Source organism: Rattus rattus, chromosome 10 (assembly GCF_011064425.1).
Source record: "Rattus rattus isolate New Zealand chromosome 10, Rrattus_CSIRO_v1, whole genome shotgun sequence".
Classification (NCBI taxonomy): domain Eukaryota; kingdom Metazoa; phylum Chordata; class Mammalia; order Rodentia; family Muridae; genus Rattus; species Rattus rattus.
In genome coordinates, this window is record NC_046163.1 from 20547896 (window position 1) to 20568393 (window position 20498).

At 35.9% G+C, this 20498-nt stretch overlaps 1 protein-coding gene across 1 annotated transcript in view; it reads left to right on the forward strand.

The window, feature by feature from the left end:
* Kcnt2 (potassium sodium-activated channel subfamily T member 2) overlaps positions 1-20498 on the forward strand; it is a 267014-nt gene that overhangs the window by 41685 nt on the left and 204831 nt on the right. Inside the window, exons 4-7 of the mRNA XM_032915567.1 lie at positions 10809-10989; positions 12076-12240; positions 14924-15060; positions 17443-17506. Coding sequence (XP_032771458.1) covers positions 10809-10989; positions 12076-12240; positions 14924-15060; positions 17443-17506 — 547 coding nt within the window. The remainder of the gene's footprint in view (positions 1-10808; positions 10990-12075; positions 12241-14923; positions 15061-17442; positions 17507-20498) is intronic.

Here is a 20498-nt window from a genome sequence, read left to right on the forward strand (position 1 = left end):
GGGATAGGAACTGTGGCCAAACTCTTAGAGGTTTTAGATAGAGCTAAAAGGATGTGAGGGATAGAACAATACTATGTAAATTGTGACATTTTAATATGCAGCTTTTGATCCTTTCAAACAATAAAACAGATGTACAAACCTGGGACTTGAGTTTTACCATATGAATCTTTCTTAAATGTATAACTTATATTTGTCATTTATTTTGTGTATATTTTGCATGTAAATCTGCAAGAATGTGAGGGCATAAGCTTACTGGAGTTGACTTCCTGTGAATTTCAGAGCTCTAACTCAGGTCATTGAGCTGTTGGCAAGTGTTTTAGCCTGCCCAGCTATCTTGATGGCTTAAATTCCACCTAAGAAATGATTAATCCAGAGCTATTTTGTACTGGACAAGAACTAAAGGTATAAAGTGTATATTTAACTGTTGGAGTAAGTGATTTTAATATATTTACAAAGTACTACCGTGGACTTTTATCGTCCAGTTTAGTTCACAAAACCTAAATCATTTGACTTAGCGTTGGATGGAATTCAGTGGATGTGGTTAATTATAAAAAAGAAAGAAGAGATCCAGTGAATTTCACACACATTATCTCATTAAGATAAATTTCAAAGCCTCTTCATGAATTCCGTCTTATATGAAGTATTGTCAGGTGTATTTGAATATATATGGATCTCTCAATCTTTCAACTGTCTATGGTCGTTGGCTTTTGCACTGTAATAGGAAAGCAATTCTTTCAAATAGGTCACTACTTTGATGTTGAAATTCTTCCCCAGAATAGTGATGAATATTTTCCCCATGCTGATTTACCAGGAATTCATTGTCAGTTTCTGTAAATGATGACGGTGAAACATCTAAAGGTCAACTATGATTACACTTGTCAATAGTTAACGAAAACGGTCTATGTTGAAAATTGCCCAACTCTATTTACAGGTAGAAACTTTTCTGTTCATTCTTGTGGTTGCTTCAACAGCTGAGGAGAATAGGCCACAGCTAGTTCTTAACCCATGGATGGTTCTATCTCTCTATCTCTCTTCTTTCTAATCTGTTACTTATTTTTTCTTAATTTTTGTTGCAGTTTAATCCACATCATTACTAAGGTACATGACAACTGATGCTCTTTACTGGTCTCACTAGGCTTCCCTACTGTTTGTACTGCTGTGTCTTTTTCTGTAAACTCTGACTTTGATCTCTACGGTAAATGTATCTGTTATAACATACAGAGCAAAGGCTCTGTATCACTTTTTTTTGTTGTTGTTGTCACTATATTCTTATAAAAAAAAGGGCTGTAAATGGAATTCTGGTGTCTGTAAAATGCCTTAGTGACTAAAGATATTTGCTACCAAATCTACCTACCTGAGTTTTTTTACCTGGGACCCTCGTGGAAGAAATAGATATTCTAGTTCTGTAAGTTGTCACTGAACTCTTCAGACACACACATATACACATACACACAGTGTAAACAAGTGAACTATAAAAATACGTAATCTGCTATAGTTAATTCTTCTGTGTATAAATTTAATAATTATATTAAACTCATTTCTATGCTTATATTTCATGTAGGAATTGGAAACAATTACAAAATTATCCAGAGATTAATTAAACCTTATTATTTGCTCGGTGATTCATGGAATATTTGCTCATCTAATTCTCATAATAGCTAATAATGATGTTAATATCATTGCATTTATTTTTCAATTGATTAAGAAGTTAAAATAAATCAAGGAATTTATTCAGGTTACCACAGAGCTAGAACCAAAGTTTAGATAACCTCAATATTCTTACCTAATGTCACAACCTTCTACACAGTTCCTCATGTTGCAGTGATCCTCAACCATAAAATTATTTTTGTTTCTACTTTATAACTGTAATGTTTCTACCTTTATGCATCATAATGTAAATATATGTGATTTCTGATGGTTTTTGGTGAACCCTCTGATAGGATCATTTGACCCCCATAGTGGTTGAGAATTGTTGCTTCATTTATTATTATCAAATGAATCATCACCAAACTTATATTTCTGCAGTCTATACTTCCAGTTTGACAGAAGGCATTTCCCAGCTAAACTGGAAATTAACACACATGTGCCATTGTGTGTGGTCCTTATGTCAGTTCCAGGATCTGAAGTCAGTTCATCAAGCTTTCAAAACGAGAGCCTTGTGATCACTAGAGTACTATATCTTATTATGAAATACAAGATAGATGTTATGGTACCCACTAGTTTCATGTTGCAGAAGTTACTAAATCTCAGCCTGGAGATTGTACCCCGCCTTTGACTCTTTAGTTCCCCGATAAGATACAGCTTTTATATTTACAATAACGCTTGAACAGCACAAGTGCCAGATAGATACTTACCATCTATGCTATTAGAATTTATTTTTCTATCTTTAACCATGAATTATTACTTACTACTTAGTATGTTTCAGCTGAGCTGCTCTTAACTTTAATTGACCAGCCATTGGGACCACGTTTTATTGTTCACCTAACCAATGGCTGCTTCTCCTTCTTCTTCCTCCTACTTTCTTCTACTCCTCTCAGTTCTCCTCCCATTCCAAGCCCAGGAAGCTTACACTCCACCTATGTTTCTTCTGATTAGGTATTGGCTGTTGGTATCTTTATCTACCAATCAGAAATAACTTGGGGTCACATTCCAGGTCTTGGGGGACTGCACTTATCATTACAATATACAGCATGATCAAACATCAACAGTTTCATATAAATTATTTTTATTAAAATTTTTCTACTTTTCATTTTAAAACATTTTATTGAATTATATTATTTACATTTCAAATATTATTCCCTCTTCTGATTTCCCACCCATAAGCCCACTATTCCATTTCCTCTTCTCCTTCTTTCATGAGGGTGTCCCCCCCATCAACCTACTACCTATTATCACCTCCCTGCCCTGACATTCACCTACCCTGGGGGTTCCAGCCTTGGCAGTACCAAGGGCTTCTCCTCCCTTTTGTGACTAACAAAGCCATCCTTTGCTACATATGCAGCTGGAGCCATGGGTCTGTCCCTATGTACCCTTTAGATGGTGGTTTAGTCCCTGGCAGCTCTGGTTGGTTGGCATTGTTGTTCTTATGGAGTTGCAAGCCCGTTCAGCTCCTTCAGTCCTTTCTCTAACTCCTCCAATGGGGACCCTATTCTAAGTTCATTGGTCTGCTCCTAGCACTCGCCTCTGTATTTGTCATGCTCTGGCAGAGTCTCTCAGGAGACAGCTGTATCAAGCTCCTGTCAGCATGCACTTCTTGACATAAGCAGTAATGTTTGGTGGCTGTATGTATATGTGCTGGATAGTACACTCTTATAATGACTATGTATTCATTTTAATATTCCACTAAATCACTATAATGAATCTAATTTTATGTATATTAAATAAATAAGACATTTAGTAGAAAACGTTGATATGCTCTTTTTTTGGTTTAAAATTGAAATTATTTTTAAAGTTTAAGCAATAGAGAATATTAAAAGTTTTATTTTAATTAGAAAAGTTGTAAGAGAAAAAGCTATCCAGTCACACAACAATATTAACTTTGAATTATAGACACTGCAGTGTTAAGATGATTAAAATATTCAATTGCAGATACTATTAATAAAAATGCATTGTAAGATTCTTCAGCTACCTTAAATTATGGACATAATTAAAGATTTTACCCTGTACTTAACTGATTGAAAAGCTCTATCTTTTTATTTAAAGGCAAATAGAAGATTTTTATTATGAATATGTGATATTTGAGGACAGAGCTTTTATCAGTAAATCTGTTACTTAAAGCCACTCTGCATAGAGATACAAAATAAAAACTCATCAAATGTGATGAGAGAAAAGCAGTGTTTCATTTAATAATTCACAGCTCTTTATCTGCGAATTAAGTGATAGTTATCTATATTAAAGTATATTTTCATCATCTAATAGCTCCAAGTCCTTATAAAGTGTTTTGTAAGATTCAAAGTTGTTGGTAAAATGGCCATTCCATAAGTTCAGTATTAAATTTTGTGTACTCTTTAATAAAAGCTGTTTCTAGTATTCCAATTGTTTTGGCCTTAATCACTACCACTAAGTGACCTATTTAGCTCTCTGGAAGGCACTCTTTCTTGATGGATTTCTTGTTTTAAAGTATTATTTATTTAATGTGTATGAGTACACTGTAGCTGTGTTCTGACGCACTAGAAGAGGGCATCAGATCTCATTACAGATGGTTGTGAGCCACCATGTGGTTGCTGGGAATTGAACTCATGACCTCTGGATGAGCAGTCACTGTTCTTAACCACTGAGCCATCTCTCCAGCTCTCCTGATGGCTTTCTTAGAATTGGATGAATTAGTTTTAAAATATAAATAATCTAAGTATGTACTTAGTTTGAAAGATTAGCAGAGTAATAAACAAATTACAACTGTTTTGGAAAACATTATCTTGTGTTGTCTGTATGCAAAACAGTTTCCTTTCCATAAAAGTATACAAATACCATGTTACCATGTTGACTCTTTCTAATGGGGATCAGAAAATGAGACTAGGAAGTTGGTATTCAATTAAAATAGTTCAGTGTGTGACATTTTGTAATCATGTCTTGACATTTGCTTTTGTTTTAAACAAACTTAGACCATAAGTAAATTTTCAAAATAATTAAGATAGAATGAATTTGGAAATGTTTTAAAAATATAGCATGCATGTTCTGAGTTTAGAATTTGATAGGCTTGTGCATAATTCTGCAAAATTTTTCAAACCTGATAAAAGCTAGTGATGCACTACACACAGAGACACACACACACACACACACACACACACACACACACACACACACACACACACACCCCCTGACAATAAAGCAAAACTAGTAAGATTTAGAAAAAAGAATGACAGTAAAGTATAGGCTATAGCTCATTGCTGTGACTCTTTTATAATGTTGACAGTTATTTCCTTTTCTGTAAAATATAAAATATACGTTTCCCTGACTATTCTCGTTCTTATTAACCTGGATAAGTCAACTCAGGATTGTTGTATTTACTATAAGAAACATAATAGACTGACGGTCAAGCACTTGCCTAGTAAGTAGTTAATTCAGTCATTCAGATATATGTAGAATATGGCAATAAACTACTAAATTTAGTTGTTACTTTCGAATTAATGTGTCTCATAGTTTATTCATTTGTTTATATTTTATTTATACAATTATTAGAAATTATTATATAAATAGGTAAGTTTAATTCCAATGTATGTCATGTTTACAAAATTTTATTAAACACGTTGAATATATACATGAAATATATATATACATATATATATATATATAGTCATAAACAAACTTCAATTTTTTTTAACAAAGTCTTGTGTCTTTTGTGGCTCAGTCTGGCTTCAAACTCAGACTAGCTCTAGATAACCTTGAAGTCCAAGTCCTGTTGGCCCCACTTTTGAACTGTTGAAAGGACAACCATCTACTACTATGCCCAGCATCATTTAAGTATTTTTTAAATACAACAAATGCAGGAGTTACAAATAATCATTGGTTTGGAGAGCAAGGACGTATTTCCTTGATTATAATTCTTACGTATCTCATATAATGGTAATTAAATATTTGTAAAAATTGATGGAATTTTTAAAGTATTGTAGCAAACTGTCTCATTCCTAATTAAGGTCCAGTTAATTTCTAAAAATGCATATATTAAATATAACTTCTTTTTGAGTTTGAGATATGTGTGCACCTGTGAGCCTCAAAGCAGGACAAAGGCACCAAACATATTTACCAGTTCCACATGGTTTCTGATTTTTTGTGTGTGTGTGACTTTTAAAACTAAATTTTTTGAACTCATTTGATAAGTTCATACTCATACTTTGCATTTTAATGATTGCAACTTCAGTCAGCTCTTTTTCCTCACATCATTATTATCTTCTATATCTCCTTTCCACATTCACATATTTTTGTTTTGTTTTGAGAGCTACTGAGCTGTGTCTTATTCTTCTATGTGTCTATGGGTGCAGAACTATCCTCTGGACCCTGGCTGGTCATAAATGGGTATATAACCAAGTACAGTGTCTTTCCCGGACTCCAGCAGTAGCCGCTAACTTGGCAAGGATGCATAAGATTTCTTAGTTCCTTTTTTCTGTAACAAATGATGGACTATTGACACACCTAGTCTTGTGTAGGCTCGTGAATCAGCATCCCAAAACCCCAGCCCCTTGATTTGTAGAAAAGGACAGAAAGCATAAGCACAGACAGTAAGATAGCTGGCTGGGACCTTGTCCTAAAACTTTCACTCCTACCAAATCTGCACCTTGACATAAACTCTCTCTTGTCCAGGCTCACCTTGAACGCAGGAGTCTGCCTGCCTTTGTAAGCATGAACAAAAACAAACTTAGCTGGGTATGATCTTGTTCTGTGACCACCGCTCCCGAAATCTCTTTATCTCCCTCCTTAGCCTTTCTGACAAGCTGGCTCATGGAGCAGCTACCTCCGTTGCTTTAGATCTATGAAGCTCCCTGTACAATTCATATCGCATCCTTATGTTTTTCAAAGTTAAGAAATTATGTATTACTGAACTCATGTTTTCAGAGTTGTTTCTCATGTCCTTGAGGGCTGTCCAGAAGGTCATAGCATTCTATCATTTTATTCAAACTTTAGATGCACCCTCACTTCTTGGACTCATGCTGTCTCGGATTGTCATGGAGTCATTAGCATTGGCAGAGAGGACATTCCTGGAAGAAGGATGTAAAGTAAAAAATATATATATATATATATATAGCTATCTATCTATCTATCTATCTATCTATCTATCTATCTATCTATCTATCTATCTATCTATCTATATATCTTCATACAAACAAACTTATGCCCACAGCAATCATCAATAGTCTTGGAGGCCCAAGCCCTGCTAGATGTGTTCCAGGGGCAGGTCCCATGTTCCACAGTCCTTGCAATGGCTGAGCAGGACTTGGTATATACTTGAATCTGTAAAATATGTAGATTAATTCAATTTTAAAGTTCTATTTTATGTGAAGTGAAAAAGTTGTGCTTAGGACCTTTGCGATGGCTTAGTGAGTAAAAAGTACATGCTACGGATCTTGACAGCCTGAATTCACTCCCTATAATTAACACGGTGGAAGATGAGAGCTAAGTCTTGAAAGCTCCTCTCTGAGACATGCACACACACACAGGGACATCCCCGAAATGTCCATGTATAAGAAAATAAACAGTATGAGATAGTATTTTAAATTATATGTAAACTTATATTGTAAAAGATATTTCATTATATAAGGAACATCTGTTGTTAGGATCCACTTCTTTTCATTGGTTGTGTGAGATTATATCTGATAGCTTAATTACATTGGCAGTATTGAATATGGGTAACGAGGCTAAAGCAAAAAACAAAAGAACAAATACAAACAAAACTTGTCTTATTGGGTTGGGAACACTTGTGACTCAAAGTTCCTAATCAAACCTCCTGAACCCATTTGCTCTTCATTGTCCTCGGAGTAGGACTTGTCTGCCCACATACAGACACTGTAGTGGCTGTCCAAAAGTATACATGAGTTTTAACAGATTTTGAGAAGCATAATTTACACATCATCAAATTCACGCATCTGAAGTGTAAGTTCAATCACATTTTATCATATTTACTTTGAACATTTACATCATCCCACCCTACTCCCAGGCAAGGCGACTGCCAAACTGCTTTCTGTCTCTTCTCTTGAGATTTCTCATAAACAGAATCCTGTGGACTGTTTTCAGTTGACTTCTTTCACTCTGGTTATTTCAGTTTATGCTTGTTTCTTCCACCAGTATTTAATTCCTATTCTTGCTTCATATAATTCCTTCCTCTCTTCTCGCTCTCTCTGCATCCCTTATGTTATCCTCTCTTTCCTCCCAGAATAGTACACTTAATTGTACTAGTCTATTTTTGCTATTATCCATATGCTTGCGAATGGGTGATTTTTAAGAGGCATGTTTTTATTTCTTAGATCTCAATGCTTGAGTGTTCAAGGCCAGGAGCAACAGATTCCATGTCTGCTATGAGAGTGTTTGCTGCATTTCTCAGACATGTTTCCATGGCCTCGTGTGATGAGAGGTAGAAGCAAAGCTAGTTAATTTTCTCTAGTTACTATAAAGTTATGGCTCCTGTTCACCAGTGTTGTGCTCATGGTTTGACCTCTCTAAAGGTCTCAGTGCTTAATACTATTGCATCAGAAATTCCATATTTGAGAGGGTACATTTAAGTTCATATTTCTTCTCAAACAAAAACAGGTAAGAAAGCAATCAAACATATATCATTACAGCAACTGTTCTCAATCTTAACTTCCTATATCAACTAATAAGTTCAAAACCTTGTAATTGAAAAACAATATGAAGTCTTTGGACTTGAGAAAAGTTTAATTTCGCATCATAAGTGGCAGAGTTTGCTCCTATGAACTTGGAAAGAAGCCTCCCTTGAAAGGCCTTTCTGGGAACTGTCCACCCAGGAATCATCACTTTAGAGTGTGGGAGTCCTAGCTCTCCCAGGTCTTGCATGCTTGTTCCTGTTCTATTGAGTTGTCTGAGGAAGCTTCACCCTTAATTCTTTCTAGACATTATCCTACTGGTACCTTACTGGTATTAACCCAACAATAAGCAACTTCTCTTGGTCAGAAAGATCTTCTATTATATTTACATGAGGAAACTCTTCCAGGACTTCATGCTCCAAACAGCTGGCCACTTTTTCCAAAGAGATCACTGCCCAAGGTTATTATCTGTTTTTTTCTAGAGGAGTCTCATCAAACACACATTCTTGTGTAGTCTTGCACTTGGATGCAATGAAGAGAATCAAGATCTCTGGGGCAATGAAGGAACCAGAGAGCTAAGGTTACTGTGGACATAACCCAGAAATTCTCTGCATGCCTTGGGTTGCTTACTTAAAACAACTATAAAATCGCCGACCATGTTATCATTGGCCTCGGGCAGTCATGATGTTTTCAACAATCTCTAGAGTGACTTAAGTATCTGTTTTCTATTGTGTGGACGAATAGCATCTGGCTTCCCTTTTCCTACTAATCTCTGACCCTTGGTGTTTTCGAATGAGAACCATTTTTATTTTTTAACAATCTGACCAGGGTGAATATCTTCTCAGTTAGGTCATGCTGCTTTCTTTTTGGTTATAATATCTATCTTTAAACCATGTCTGTCTTCTCTGATTTATAATACAGTCAGAAGGTGCCATGAAACATTCAAAATTCTTTTCTTAGAGAATCTCCCTAAGTTTCTAGTTCATCATTCCTAAATTCTGTCTTTCATAAAGTCACGGACTTAACACTTTCTTGTTATGATGCTGTGTTACACATATTGCTTTTCCTCTGCTTTCTAAGAAATGTATCTCTTCCTCAGACTCATCAGAATCATCTTCAATATATATATTGTTCTACCAACATTTTACTGACTCCTTCTCTAATCTACTACAACCCTATTTTCAGGAACCCTGCAAAAATTGCCATTATCACTATTCAATTCAATATCATTCTAAACCCAGTACTTAGTTTTGATATCTGTGTTGGCCTATTTCTTTAATTATACATGAGATGAGTAATTTATATATTACATAAATTTCCTTTCTAACAGAATCAAGTGATAAGATGTCTCACATTAAGATCTGGTGTCTGGTGATAGCCTTCTCTCTAATTCTAAGGCAATGTCTTCTTCCTCTATCATCATATTACAGAATGGAGAATGACTGAATCGATTGGTGTGCTTATTACCTTCCTGTTATAGAAGTGGTTATCCGCATGTGTGAGAACACCACTGTCACGAGTTTTTACTCCCATAAAGTCCTCATATTTTAAATACTAATAGGCAACATCCTAGTGCAAGTCATTGTCATTTCATACTGGCTTTGCTGTTGCAAATTTATTGCTACTCTTCAATGTGCACAACATATTTATCAATCGTGGTTTTCTACTTTTTAATGATGCAATATCTATTTCAATTTTAGCAATGCTAATTTGTGGACATCTTTTATCAGTAAGAAATTCTATACTGAATCCTGTTACATATCAGTTGCTATCTGTAGATGTTTGTCTTATAATGTAGGCTTTTGTTTGAGAGGTACTTGTGTATCAGATTGTGGTATGGCAGAATCGACTGTAATTTATAATGAGCAGAACAGAAATTTGCTGTGTCATAGTTCTAAAGTCTGGGAAGTCCCACATAAAGGTGGTTGAAGTTGCCTGAATTCTTCTTATTCCATTGTAAAATGCTGGGAACAAAAATATTGAGAGGAATAAAGAAACATTATGTACAAAATATGCTCCTAGCAGCAAAGATCTTTCCAGAGTAATGGCAATAGTCCATGTAATGATATGGAGGGAGGGATCCTCAATACTTCTGAAAGCTTCAACCATGCTCAGCACTGTTACAAGAGAAAAAATATCGAGTAGGTTTGGGGTAGCAACAGTGTTCAACCTATATTTGTTTTTATTAACCCATGATTTTCTGTATTATTAATATGTATGCCTACAATACATTACAATACATTTATTCTTCCTAAATTAAACAAGAAAAAGCTTTTGCTGTTTTGAAAGGCATTAGACTTAGAAATTTATAGGTTTGTTTTCCCCTCACATGCACTAAATATCTCTGAGAGTTATCTAGTGTACTTAACATTTTTTGGGGGGCGATTAAAATAATACCATATCTATTTTGTGTGATTAAAAGCTATATTGCTCTGTGTAAAATTATATATGAATAAAAATAGGATAAATATCTTTTCATTTTGAAAGAACAATATAAAAAAATAATGTCTCCCGCATGCTCTTCTTAATTATTATGCATATCTGCCTTTCTTTTAGCATTTGTGGAATTCAGCATCTGGAACGAATTGGAAAGAAACTCAATCTCTTTGACTCCCTTTATTTCTGCATTGTGACATTTTCTACTGTGGGCTTTGGGGATGTTACTCCTGAAACATGGTCCTCCAAGCTTTTTGTTGTTGCTATGATCTGCGTTGCTCTTGTAGTTCTCCCCATACAGGTAAACAGAGCCCTGTTAACCTCTGTAGAGCTGTGCAAAGCCATGTAAACTAGAAACTTCTATATTAATAAAAAATGTACTTGATTGTTTCTTTAACACTGGTGTTATATTATATGCTATTAATAGTTTAAAGAAGTGCTTACACTGTTACAGAAATGTTTTTATAAATTTTATTAGATGCCTTTTCCCTCACTGGCATACTTGATTGCTTCCATTTAATTCGATTTCAACATTTTTTCAAAAATATAGATTATGTGGTGTCATTAACTATTAAATAATTTTAAGTTATAGGATGTTAGATTAAGGATTATGTTCAGAGAATAAATAGAAAAGGAAAAAGCAAAGGCATAAATTGCAGTAGGTTTAAAGTTAATTTCTTATGTTTATCAACTAAGGCATGCAGTTGACAAGACATGTGTGCATTATCAAGCATTTGGAGAGACTGCACGAGTCAGAGATATGAACAATGACTAGTCTTCATTTTTTTTCCAATGAATCCTGGTTTCCCATGAATGAACAAGTCAAGAACACAACACTATAAATGCAAATAAAACCTGCATGCTCATTACACAAGCTTAGCCAGTTCACACTGTCATGCCTAGCTCCCATACAGAGCTCCCATACCTTCCTCTATAACACCACCCAGTTCAATAGAGTACTCATGTCCACATAGCTAGCATGAGGCATTGTGCACGATAAGCAGCAGCCTCCTTAAGCATGATATGGAAACAACGGGGCAGAAGAATTTGGAGAAAAAGAGGCAGAGCTGTTAAACTACATTTAATGAATGGCATATTACATCAGACTTTCCTGGACACAAAGCAGGTGGACCAGCCCCTTTGTGGTCTGAGATGGTATAATGTAAACTCTTTCTAGTGCGTTTCTTTGAAAACCTGAAACCCCTGGGTCTCATTTGAAATCTCTGTGCAAATCATGTGGTCAGCCTGTTGTGTAGTAGTGATAATTTGATACTCACCTGTTTTAAAGGTAAGAAATGCCATGTAACTGAGAACAGCTTGGGCACTGTATTGGGCATTTGCTTTCATTTGTGGTGTTTCGCATTCACGTGTGGAAAATTCATTACAGTTTGAACAGCTGGCCTATTTGTGGATGGAGAGACAAAAGTCGGGAGGAAACTATAGTCGACACCGAGCTCAGACTGAGAAGCATGTTGTTCTGTGTGTCAGCTCATTGAAGATTGACTTGCTTATGGATTTTTTGAATGAATTCTATGCACATCCAAGACTGCAGGTACATATGAATTATGCAGTACTGAATCATACTTAATTGTCCATTAACCAATATTGCAGCCCGCATCCTGGTAAACTTTTATTTATGCAAACAAATATAAAAAGGGTTAATAAAAGACTACAAATATATCAGGGCACATAATAAAAGTGGTGGGGAAATAAATAGCCTTGACAATCCCTTCTGTAGCTATGCCAAAAGACAGGCGGGAAAAAGGATATTTACTTGACTTAAAGGATTTTTTTTTTTCTTTTTTGGGTAAAAGCATAAATGATAATTTCATTAAGCAGTGAGTTTTAATATAAAATATAATAAAACAATGAAACCATGTACAAAATTGTAGTTATAAGTTTTGCTGATAGGAGTGTGAGGGTTTGGAAATTGTTTTTGTAAAGGTTTAATTTTTATGCATTGCTTGTACATGTGTATTTCTGTGCTATGTGTGTTTGTGGTACGTATGTATGTATGTATGTATGTATGTATGTATGTATGTATGTATGTTTGCTAATGTGTTTGTGTGTGCGCGCATGTGCATGAGTGCATGGGTGGTTGCAGAAGCTATAGTATTGGGCCAGAACCCTGAGAGTTGATTTTGAAAGTTGAGAGCTGTTGTGTGCTGTTTGTTCAGTTTGGGTGTTGGGAACTAAATTCAAGTCCTGTGCTAGATCATCCAGCACTTTTAATTGCCAAGCCATCCTGAACATTTCCTTTTTGTACATTTATGATCTGGAATGTGATTAACTACTAAAGTCCTTTTAAATGATAAAATATTAGAAAATAATGAAAAGAAACACAAATATGAATTCAAAGTAGGCTATGTGTGTGCACATAAAATCTTTACTTATTTCAACTTTGAAAGTTGTTAAGACAAAGTAGATTTAGATGATTTTTAATGTACAATTAGTTGAGTTCAAAAAAGAAAGAGTTGTTTGTTTGCAGATGATATGATAGGGTATTTAAGTGACACGAAAAGTTCCATCAGAGAACTACTTAACCTGATAAACAACTTCAGCAAAGTGTTGAGATAAAAAATTAACTCAAACAAATCAGTAGCCTTCCTTTACTCAAAGAATAAACAGGTTGAGAAAGAAATTAAGGAAATGACATCCTTCACAATAGTCCCAAATAATATGAAATACCTTGGTGTGACTTTAACCAAGCAAGTGAAAGATCTGTATGACAAGAACTTCAAATCTTTGAAGAAAGAAATTGAGGAAGATCTCAGAAGATGGAAAGATCTTCCATGCTCATGGATTGGCAGGATTAATATAGTAAAGATGGCCATTTTGCCAAAAGCAATCTATAGATTCAATGCAATCCCCATCAAGATTCTTACTCAATTCTTTGTGGAGATTGAAAGAGCAATTTGCAAATTCATTTGGATCTAAACCAAACAAAAAACCCAGGATAGTGAAAACTATACTCAACAATTAAAAGAACTTCTGGGGGAATCACCATCCCTGACTTCAAGCAGTATTACAGAGCAATAGTCATAAAAACTGTATGGTATTGGTACAGAGACAGGCAGATAGATCAGTGGAACATAATTGAAGACCTAGAAATGATCTCACACATCTATGGACATTTATTTAATCTCTGACAAAGGAGCCAAAACCATCCGATAGAAGAAAGACAGTATTTTCAACAAATGGTGCTGGTTCAACTGGAGGTCAGCATGTAGAAGAATGCAAATCAATCCATTCTAATGACCATGTACAAAGCTTAAGTCCAAGTGGATCAAGGACCTCCACATCAAACGAGATACACTCAAACCAGTAGAATAAAAAAAGTGGGGAAGAGTCTTGAACACATGGGCACTGGGGCAAATTTCCTGAACAAAATACCAATGTTTTGTATTTCCTGAATGAATGTGTGTGATTAAAACTTGAGACTGGGCTGAATGGAAATATATTTCATAGGTAATATCAGACATTCATGGTATCTTAATTTAGCACTATTCATCCTTGTCTTATGCTCTTCATTTTTAATATGTATTTTAATATTCTTTATAAATATTGTATATTATATTTAGAATGGAATAGATTGACTCTATTTAATAGCAACATCAAGATCTAAATTCTAAACGTTTTATTGTAGCTATATTTTAGAGCAACCAAATAGTGAATAATTACTATTGAACTTAAGGTCTTATAGATTAGTATTAAGTCATTTCATCATTATGGTTGCATTCCCCTGGTCTCAAAATGATGAGACACTTTAAAATAGTTTGATGTCAAGCTAATTTTTTATCACCTATCATTTTGTTCAAAATATCTACAAACTCCAAACTATGCAACTATTCATCCGAAGTTGTTCCAAGGTTCATAACATAATATCAATTAATTAATTGATAAGTTTCAGTACGAAAGTAACACTTTAAATTATGCATTGACTTTTGAACCTTTCTGTCTCCACTCAACTGAAGATGATATCTAAACTGAAGGAGTGTGTGGTCTGCACTCCATGATTTCTTCTTTGGTACCAATGCCACTGCCATAGCTCAGCCTGTTCACATTTCTCACATTATGTTTATCATAGTTCAATCTTATTCAATTTCTATAGGTTTAAATGTAATTTTTTATTTATCACAACTGGATCATAATTAAAGAAAAATTCTTAAATGTTTTGTGTAGGATAACATGAAGCATGATTGTGTCTGTGCCATTTTTCATTCTACCTTGAACAGGATTATTATGTGGTGATTTTGTGTCCAACGGAGATGGATGTGCAAGTTCGGAGAGTGCTCCAGATTCCAATGTGGTCCCAGAGAGTGATCTACCTTCAAGGCTCTGCCCTTAAAGACCAGGATCTCCTGAGAGCAAAGTAGGAATCTCTTGTCTTTGCATTTTCTGTCCTTTGATAACTTTTCTCTCCCAACCTTTGCAAGCTGCATGTCACGTGTATTTAAATATAAAATTTAGCTCTGCTTTTCCAATTTTAGAATAACAGTGCTAAAAGAGTAGGCTCCTGTTTCCTACTTTCACTTTAGGCCAGATATTTAGGATAATAATTCTACATGCTGTAAATCTCCATGCTAAAATTACCTTTGCTGTCAGAGATGAACAAGAGGTATTCAGACTCCCTGTTAGAGGTATCTCCCAGTTTCACAATTCTGGTTATATTTTACAAAGACAAAACCTCGAACTAAATATTATATGAGTTATTAAAGCAGGAGTCAGGGTTTGAATTTTAAGAAACTTGCAACATTCTTCACCAACGCCTTTTGTCTTGCAGGGGTTAAAGTCTGAAGAGTCCTTTGCGCTGGAGGTCCTACTGAGTTGCTCACAGATTGTGCATATGCCTGTCAATAGGGTTTAAAAATGGCTTGGCCTAGACATTTGTTAAGGGAAATGGGTCTTCCAACACTGCCTTAGAGTTTGAAAAAGATTTGAAAGACTAAGGTCATCTAGGATCAGGACTAACACAAAACAACTCCCTTTTAAAACCTGGAACGTCTAGAGGTTGAGGGTCCAGGGAGGGTGGTGAGGGATGTGAGGTAGGGGAGGGGTTGCTAAATGCCTTCTGTTGCTTTTAAAATTTTAACAGTGTCTTCTTAATTTTTGGATGCTACTATTTGCTAATTTAAACGTGAAGATTTCCTCATTACAGTAGTTAATCAATGAATATTTGTGTGCCTGACCCTCCTGACTCAAATGATGCTTAGATACCTATTAGGAAGGAATTTTCACATCCCTTTTGAATAAGAGTAAAATAAATTTACCTGAGGTATGTTTTATTTAATGATTCAATTATAAAAACACAACAGTGAGCAGATATTACCACAGTAAAATGAACAGTAAATGTTAAATATCTAACAGCATAAATTTTGTCTTAGAGTAGATCTCTGTTAAACAGTCCATATGACACTTCTATGAACAGTCAGATTTTCCCAAGTTCTCACGTGAATTGAAGACTTCGCTGTTTCTTATTTGACACTGATATAACCATTGGAGTACCTAGACGATGTTTCCACATTTGTATCTTCTAAACCTCTATATTGTGTTGTCTCTGTAAATGAATCTCCTTAAATTACTGTGAGGTGGGTTCTTCACTCAGCTTCACAGTGTGTTGATAAGGGTGTGAGTGGTGGAAGTCCGCCCCTCCCCCCAGGGAATTAAATCCGAGCTCTTGGTTTTAGCAGTAACTATGTCAGATAGATAACTATCACTACTAGTAATGAAGTGATTTTCCAAGAAGGCCTCACATTTACAGAAAACCCTTCATAGAAATTAAAAATGAACACTTTAAAGAAGAGCTATGATAAGGGGACTGTTGGCCAGCTCTCACTGTTCAAAACTCTGGAGTGAGAAATATGTCAGGGTGACTGATTATCCAGTGTACGTTCATTGCACACCCTAACTTCATATATAATATTTAGGATTTAATGAATACATTCTTCAGCATAATTCTCCATGCAAGAAGCAAGGAGTAGGTGCCTCCACAAGAGCTCCAAAAGTCAGTGGCATGACGTCACTGCATTACTACTGAAAATGATACTTAGAAAATGTTATCCAAAACCCATGTTATTTAGTAACCTCCCACAGTACTTTCTTCAGAATTGTTTTATTCGGATTAGTTTCCTGGGCTTTTTGTTTCTCTTCTCCAAAAAAAAAAAAAAAAAAAAAACAAAAAAAAATGGTTTTGAAGCATCTAACTTTATCACAGTGTACCAGAAAGATAAAGCTTTACTCAGTTGAAAAATAAACATTCTAGTGTTTTAAAATCTCTACTTATGAAGGACTAAAATATATTCTTTTGTTACTAACTTTGAGAAATAAAGAACAAAGTTGAACAGCTTCCTGGAGACACAGTAGGGTTTGATTAAATCCACTAAGTATATCTGTTCTCTCTCTGAGCCAATGATGTGGGAATGAGTTAACCATAAAACAATAATAATGTAATGACCCAAGTTTGCAAGATAAATATTAATTAAATATATTATATAATTATAGAAAAATATTTATAAAAATACACATGTGTATGTATATATAGATAAATTGAAATCAGAAAAAAAAAGCGAATTCAATTACTTCTGGAGCTGTATGCAAGCTGTTTGTCTCACTGGTGTAGTCAAGCTCAGCAGGATAGCCAACAGTTCTTCTTTCAGCTTAAGGACACACATGTGGGACGCGGACCAGGCATTGACATCGTCACTTCAGTAGGGAGCTCTTCAGTATGGTTACTCTGTTTTCTGTCTGTGTTTAGGATGGACAACGCTGAGGCCTGTTTCATTTTGAGTAGCCGCTGTGAAGTCGATAGAACATCATCTGTAAGTTTCCTAATCTCCCTTCAGTAAACTGTGGATTCACCCATACAAGAGTTTACCTTAATTTGAGTTCAAAAAAAGGAAACAGAACAAAGAAAAAAATAAAACCTACCATAATCAAACTTTGCAACCTTGGGTGTTCACTAAACTTAAGCATCTATTCCTTAGCCATGCTTATTTTAACATTAAAAACATTGTTCATTGCATTGACAAACGTGTTTTCTACTAATCTTCTGAACCTTTCCTAGTAGATACAGTTTTGTTAGAAGGACCTACACTTCCCCAACTTCAAATGAGACAGAAGGCTCAAGCAGGTTATAATAGGATGAACTAGAGAATTTCTTTATAAAAAATACACTATTTGGAAATTCTTTTGAAGTTATTTAGAGTGAGACCTGGAAATGTGCATTGGTTAGAAGGATTCGTAGTGCTCTTTTTGGTAATTTTTGAGTTAAAAGAATTCCCATGATTTATTTTTAAGTCCAAACTTGTGTAAATCAAACTAATTTAAATAAATTACTGAATAATGACTTCAGCTTTTAAGAGAATGGTTTCTTTTTTTTTTTTTTTTTTTACAGTCCAGTTGTTACTCCTTTTCTGGTCTGCTCTGCAGGTCCTCATCCCATTTCTCCTGCTTTCTCCAAGGGGATGCTCCCCATCAGGACTCCTGACTCCCTGGGGGCCTCAAGTCTCTCAAGAGTTAGGCTCTTCTCTCACTGAGACCAGACTAGACAGTTCTTTGCTATAAATGTGACAGGGGTCTAGGAGCAGCTCCTATCTGCTGCCACATTGCTGGGCCAGTGGCTCACTGGTTCCTCCACTTCTTCCAGCCTTTCTCGAATTCAACCACAAGGGCTCCACATTTCAGTCCGTTGGTTGGGTATAAGTGTCTGCATCTGTTTTATTCATCTGCTTGTTGGACCTCTCAGAGGACATCCATGCTAGGCTCCTGTGTGTAAGCACAGAGTAGCCTCAGTAATACTGTCAGGTCTTAGATCCTCTCCTTGAGATGGATCCCAAGTTGCATCAGTCACTGGACCACCTTTTCTTCAGTTTCCTCTCTATTTTTGTCCCTGCATTTTTTTTTTGACAGGAAGAATTCTGGGTCATAGTTTTTGACTGTGGGATGAGAACCCAATCATCCCTCTCCTTGATGGCCGGTCTTTCAACTGGAGGTAGACTCTACAAGTTCCCTCTCCCCACTTCTGGGCAATTCATCTAGGGCCCCTCCCTTTGAGTCCTGAGAGTCTCTCAACTCTCAGTTTTCTGGTACATTCTAGAGGGTCCTCCCACCCAGCCACCCCCAAGTTTACATATTTCTATAAATTCTGGTGGCCCTTAAGGTTTCTCTCCTCCCCCCTGCAATACCTAATCATATTCACTTTTCCCTCCCCATCCCTTCTCCCACTCAGGTCCCTCCCTTCCTCTGTCTCCAATGATGGCTTTCTTCTCCTTCTCAAGTGGGATTGAAGCATCGTTATTTGGGACCTACTGCTTGCTAACCCTCTTGGGTTCTGTGGATTATGTCATTGGTATTCGGTATTTTTTTGGCTAATATCCACTTATTAGTGAGTATATACCATGCATGTCTTTTTACCTGACTCAGGATGATATTTTTCTAATTCCATCCATTTGCCTGCAAAATTCATCATATCTTCAGTATTAATAGCTGAACAGTATTTCTGTGTCCATTCTTTGGTTGATGGGCATCTGGGTTGTTTCCAGCTTCTGACTATTACAAATAAGGCTGCTATGAACATAGTGGAACACACATCTGTTGTGGTTTGCACAGGAGTTATCTGTATTTTGATGTTAATTCTACTATCCCAAGGACAGCTGCCTAGTCACATATTCAGGAATCAGGTGACTTCACCAGAACCTCTTCCCCATTGAATTTGTAAAGTACAGGTGAGTGGCAGGTACAGGATAGAAGGAAGCCTGTCATTGGAGGAGAAGGAAGGATAGGCAGGAGAGAAGTTTGAAGGAAGAGGAGACTGGAATGGAAAGGAGGAGAGGAGAGGGAGAGAAAGAAGCTGTGGCAGGACAATATGGCGGGTGGCGTTAAGATTCTACACTGTACTTTTACAGGTTGTTACAATTTTTCTTAAGGGATGGATGGTACTGGGCTTTGTATGTTTAGGTGGGCAATTATATCTTACCAATTAGGTCAAAGATTATTGTGTTGTGTGTTCTTTTATGTGATGATTTGTGTGTAGGAAAGTGTGCGGCGGCAGGAGACACTGGGCTGCCAAGGAGTTGGGATGTGTTTCTGCCAAGATACCTAGCAGATATCTTGGGGCACTGCGGTGCTGAATATAGTGAGGTAAAAGACAGTGATACTTTTTTTATTTTTTATATTTTTACAACAACAAATATTGTGGTATGGTGAGGCATCTTTTGGGTATATTCTCAGGAGTGTTATAGGTCAGTCTTCAGGTAGAACTATTTCCATTTATCCGAGGAACTGCCAGATTGATTTCTAGAGTGATCGTACCCATTAAAAAAATCCCACAAGCAATGGAGGCGTATTTCTCTCTCTCCACATTCTTGCCAGCATGTGTTGTTTCCTGAGGTTTTGATCTCCGCCATCCTGATTGCTATAAGCTAGAAACCCAGAGTTGTTTGACTTGGATTTATTTTCCTGATGACTAAGGAATTTGAAACATTTCTTTAAGTGCTTCTTGGCCATTTGAAACCCCCCTGTTGTGAATTCTCTGTTTAGCTCTATACCCCAATTTTTGATTGGATTGTTTTATTTAGAATTTAGCTTCTTGAGTTCTTTATATATTTTGGATATTAGCCCTCTATATGATGTAGGGTTACTGAAGATTTTTTCCAATCTGTAGGTTGCCAATTTGTCCTATTGACTATGTCCTTTGCCTTATGATAGATTTTCCATTTCATGAGGTCCCATTTATCAATTCTTAATCTTCTAGCTTGAGCCATTGGAGTTCTCTTTAGAAAATTTAATGAAAACTTTAATGAAGACATATAC